The 5,311-nt window shown below is 34.6% G+C and overlaps 1 protein-coding gene across 1 annotated transcript; it reads left to right on the top strand.

Annotated features, from left to right (window-relative positions):
* The first annotated feature begins 1,878 nt into the window (after positions 1-1,878).
* Positions 1,879-2,817, top strand: LOC127684297 (olfactory receptor 8H1-like). The gene has a single exon (XM_052181249.1). The coding sequence runs from the start codon at positions 1,879-1,881 to the stop codon at positions 2,815-2,817; it is 939 nt and encodes a 312-aa protein (XP_052037209.1).
* Positions 2,818-5,311: the final 2,494 nt, after the last annotated feature.

The following is a 5,311-nucleotide window of genomic DNA, read 5'->3' as shown; positions in this document are numbered from 1 at the left end:
TTACCACAATAAAGTGAGTAAAGATTTAAATTATCTTGAGATTAAACAGGAGCTAAATATTATATTGTAGGTATTTTCTAGTGTTGTTCATTAGTTACATAACCTGACTTTGGTTTGTTCAAAACGCTGTAAATTCCGGGATTGAAACTATGGAAAGTATCATACTGTTTCAATTGTTCTTCCTTCAGACAAGTTTCCTTATCTTTCCTTAGCTTCTTTTATTTTTCATTAAATACATACATCACTGCAATGCCTATAGTATTATGTACTCATAAACATTAAAGATGTTCAAGAAGCAAAATATTTCTTAATCTACTACTGAGTGACAACATATTTGCACTCAAAAATGCTTAATTCAAACTCTTAGCTTTAGCTCCATATGAGTACTTATTAAGATTTTAATTAAAGTGATAAAGATATAGTTCAGAGGTTAAGGGCACTGACTAATCTTCTAGAGGATATGTGTTCAATTCGGAGCACACATCTAGCAGCTCACAAATGACTGTTACTAAAGTGCCCAAAAATCTAACTCCGACTTCTGTCGGAACTTAAATACACTTTCAAATATATGATGCACAGACATACATGCAGTCAAAACACTCATAAACCTAAAGCAAAATCAAACACTTCAGTTTATTTACTGCAGTGACAAATAATTAATATGGCCTATATTAAATATCATTAGACTCACATTGTCATTTGGAATTCATTTTATTTTAAAACTTTACATTTCTCATCTTTATAAAATGAAAATTAAAAGGTTTCCCCTGTAGTCATAAAATAATAATAATAATAATAATAATAATAATAATAGAATCTATGAGTTATAAATTTACTAAATAGACATTATATGATGTAATATTTTCAATTTCATCTCCACTTTAAATGTACTTTAATTAAAAGGGAGCAGAAGGATAATGAAGTGAAATGTCACATTTTATGATACCATACCTGAAATCAATAGTAAATGTTCTTTTTGAAATATTATAAAACAAAATTAATGTTAATTACGAGAAATACAAATCTTTTTGCTCCCACTGTAAAGTGTAAGATGATAATGCAAATGCTCTACCCCTTCATCTCAGCACACACATTGTAAATATTTTGTGTACACAAAACCCTGATAATTCTAGGAATTTTAAGTAGTTGTGCGCTCTTAGCTTTCTTTCATTTCCTTGGCAGGGCTCATTTTAAGCTAACCAGTACTGAAAGATTGTGAAGATAGACCTTTGCCAATGAGAATAAGACCAGAAGCCCTCTGGCTAGTGCACTTTCTGCTTTGAGGGAGTTTGTTTTCCAAGCATAGCCTCTTGATTAAGAGGTAAGTTCTGGCATGTTCAAAAACCTCATTTGGAATAAAGTCTCTTTATTTGTGACTTTGAATAATTTTTTTTAACATATGAAAATACTAATTCATATCTGCAACCATATCTAACAATTTATCTTTTATTTTCTATAAATTATACATTTCTTGGGAATACAAATCCTTTGAGCAAAACTATATATACAGAAAACACCAAAGAGTTGAACTCAGTTCTGAAAAGTTATTTTACCTTCTTAGATTCTTCATTTAAAGTGGATGCATGCCAATACGAAGGGACAAATATTTGATACTAATTAAGGTGTTATTAAAGGAAACAATTTAGAATACTACCATTGTAATTAAAAACATGAATTATGCCACCTCTTACCGTGTCCTAGACAAATATGACTTTTTACCTCTATCAATCTTCAATCATTATTCATCCTTATACTGAAAAGAAATATCAAGTCAACCAAACAACAAACACTAGCATATACATTTAAAGAAAACTATTTTTTTAAAGTTAATCAAGCTGATTATTATCTTTGATTTCTTTAGTTTTAGGGTCATTCACAATGAACACCTGGAATTACACAAGAGAGTCTGACTTCATCCTCATGGGACTGACAGATTCCAGAGAGATACAGCAAGTCCTTGCTGTGCTGTTTCTCCTGATATACTTGGTCACTGTGCTGGGGAACACAGGCATGATGCTGATCATTCATCTGGATGACCAGCTTCACACCCCAATGTATTTCTTTCTAATACATCTGTCATTCCTTGACCTCAGTTACTCAACTGTCATCACACCTAAAACCTTCAAGAACCTCTTCACCTCCATCAAGAACATTTCCTTCATGGGTTGCTTCACCCAGCTGTACTTTTTTGTTTTGTTTGCTGGTGCTGAATGTTTTCTTCTCTCCTCTATGGCCTATGACCGCTACGTAGCTATATGCAACCCTCTACACTACCCAGTTGTTATGTCCCGAAGACGATGTCATACCCTCCTCACTGGTTCCTACTTGATGGGAGCTATAGACTCTTCTACCAATATGTTATGTCTAAGCAGGACGGATTTCTGTGACTCTCATGTTATCAATCACTTTTTCTGTGACACACCCGCAGTTCTAGCCCTGTCCTGCAGTGATACTTATGTCATTGAAATGATAATAATCATTGTCTCTGGTTCAACTCTAATGCTATCTCTTCTCACCATATCAATGTCTTATGCATCTATTCTCTCTACCATCTTGAAAATCAGTTCTACTTCTGGAAAGCAAAAGGCCTTTTCCACTTGCGCCTCTCATCTCCTGGCAGTCACCATATTTTATTGTACTATGATCTTCACTTACTTGAAACCAAAAAGATCCTACTCCTTGGGAAAGGACCAAGTGGCTTCTGTTTTCTACACCATTGTGATTCCCATGCTGAATCCACTCATTTATAGTCTCAGAAACAAAGAAGTAAAAAATGCTTTCTGTAGGGTTATAAAGAAAAGGGTGGACTCCAGGTAGTAAAGATAGAAGTTGTACCCAGCATTGGAATTTTCTCTTTCTATTTTTTCAGTAAAGTCTTTCCTTGGTCTCTATCAAAATGTATTGTATGTTTTATTTAAACCTGTATGGAGCTGTGCTTTGAATAATATAACTTGATCTTAGATATTACTGAGAAAACATTTTAGGAATCTACATTATAATAATAATATGAAATAATAAAATATGTATTAAATCTGTGGTCTAAATCTCTTTGGTTTCAAGAAAACTATGGAAAATGAGAAACAATGATCTTTAATCTTAAAATTATATTGTATATATGCTGTAATTTTAGAGAATTATGAAGCAATAGCATTTATGTAATGAGACTAAGGACAGTTGTTTCTTGATATTAAGAAGGAATCCACTAAATAGTTAAGTGGTCTTGTTTTTGAAACAGGGATTGAGTTTTAAACTCTAGATTTAGTATGTTTTAGGTTTAGATTATTAGTGTATTAATGTTTAAGGCTATTTCCTCTGGCATTGAAGGTTTTGCAATTAGTAACACACATTGCTATGGATAAGGACCCAAGAGCACTTTCCAGCACTGACATCAGGTAGCTTACAACTCAATCCTGTAACTTCAGCTCGAGAGGAGTCTTAGCAGCTTAAGGTGCTGTTAGGGGTTCCTGATCTCACAGGCACTTAGCCGTACCAGACACACACATACATACACACACACACACACACACACACACACACACACACACACATACACACACACACACACATGCACACAAACCAGACACAGACTCACACAAAATAAAATCTTCATGCAATACAACTCCAGTGTGTGTCCCTGGAAAGTATTTGAAAAATGTGTTTTCCTGTGACTTATGAAGAAGCCATAGAGAACTGCCTTATTTTATTGCATCTCTTTCTTTTGATTTTAAGTTCTATTCAAATGTAATTGCTGATGGAAAATTTTGACTCTCTGACTTAATAGAGTAAAGATTTTTTTTTATTTAGTCGATTTTTTATTTGCATTTCAAATGATTTCCCCTTTTCTGGCTCCCCATTCCCCGAAAGTCCCATAAGCCCTCTTCCCTCCCCCTATTCCCCCATCCAACCCTTCCCACTTCCCTGTTCTGGTATTCCCCTATACTGCTGCACTGAGTCTTTCCAGAACCAGGGGCCACCCCTCCATTCCTTTTGGACATCAATTAATATGTGGATTATGTCTTGGGTATTCTACTTTTCTAGGTATCAGTGAGTGCATACCATGATTGGTCTTTTGAGACTAGGTTGCCTCACTTAGTATGATGTTCTCCAGATCCATCCATTTGTCTATGAATTTCATGAATTCATTGTTTCTAATGGCTGAATAGTACTCCATTGTGTAAATATACCACACTTTTTGTATCCATTCCTTCGTTAAGGGACACCTGGGTTCTTTCCAGCCTCTGATTATTACAAACAGGGCTGCTATGGACATAGTGGAGCATGTGTCTTTATTCCATGCCAGGGAATCCTCTGGGTATTTGCCCAGGAGTGGTATAGCAGGATCCTCCAGAAGTGATGTGCCCAGTTTTCTGAGGAACTGCCAGACTGATTTCCAGAGTGGTTGTACCAATTTGCAACCCCACCAGCAGTGGAAAAGTGTTCCTCTTTCTCCACATCCTCACCAACACCTACTGTCTCCTGAGTTTTTAACCTTCGCTATTCTGACTGGTGTGAGGTGAAATCTCAGGGTTGTTTTGATTTGCATTTCCCTAATGACTAATGATGTTGAACATTTCTTAAGGTTCTTCTCAGCCATCTGACGTTCTTCATGGGAAAATTCTTTGTTTAGCTCCGTACCCCACTTTTTAATAGGGTTATTTGGTTCTCTGGTGTCTTTCTTCTTGAGTTCATTGTATATATTAGATATTAGCCCTCTGTAGGATTTAGGGTTGGTGAAGTTCCTTTCCCTATCTGTTGGTTGACGTTTAGTCCTTTTGACAGTGTCCTTTGCCTTATTTGTTTTTTATTTTCTGTATTCTTTGTTTACATTCCAAATGCATTCCCCTCTTCCGGATACCCCCTCCCCATAAGTCCCATAAATCTTCTTCCCTCTGCCCATTCTCCAATCACCCCCTCACATTTCTCTGTCCTGGTACTATAGGATGCAAAAACAAAAACAAAAACCCAAAACCTAAAAAACAAGACTAAGACATGTGAGTGTAATGATCTGACTCCTAGGAATATTGGTCAGTTGGAGCTACAAAAACAATGTTACCATTATTGTTTGTAATAAAGTTACAAAGAACTCTAATTTTAATTTCTTCTTATTTAAATATAAAATTTAATGTTTTCTACTGAAATAATCTTTAAAAAGATTTGAAGGTTTTGTTTTATTTATAAATTTATATTTTGCTTCTCATAATGATTTTGACCATTACAATTAAAATGTGATTCTTTAATTTAGAAGTTAATAAGTTAACAACTTTTAAAAATTAATAACAGCTAATTTCTTTAAATCTTTAAAATATTTTAT

This window comes from Apodemus sylvaticus, chromosome 5 (assembly GCF_947179515.1).
Source record: "Apodemus sylvaticus chromosome 5, mApoSyl1.1, whole genome shotgun sequence".
Classification (NCBI taxonomy): Eukaryota; Metazoa; Chordata; class Mammalia; order Rodentia; family Muridae; genus Apodemus; species Apodemus sylvaticus.
The sequence above is the reverse complement of the archived record's forward strand: the minus strand, read 5'-3'. Positions and strand labels throughout refer to the sequence as shown.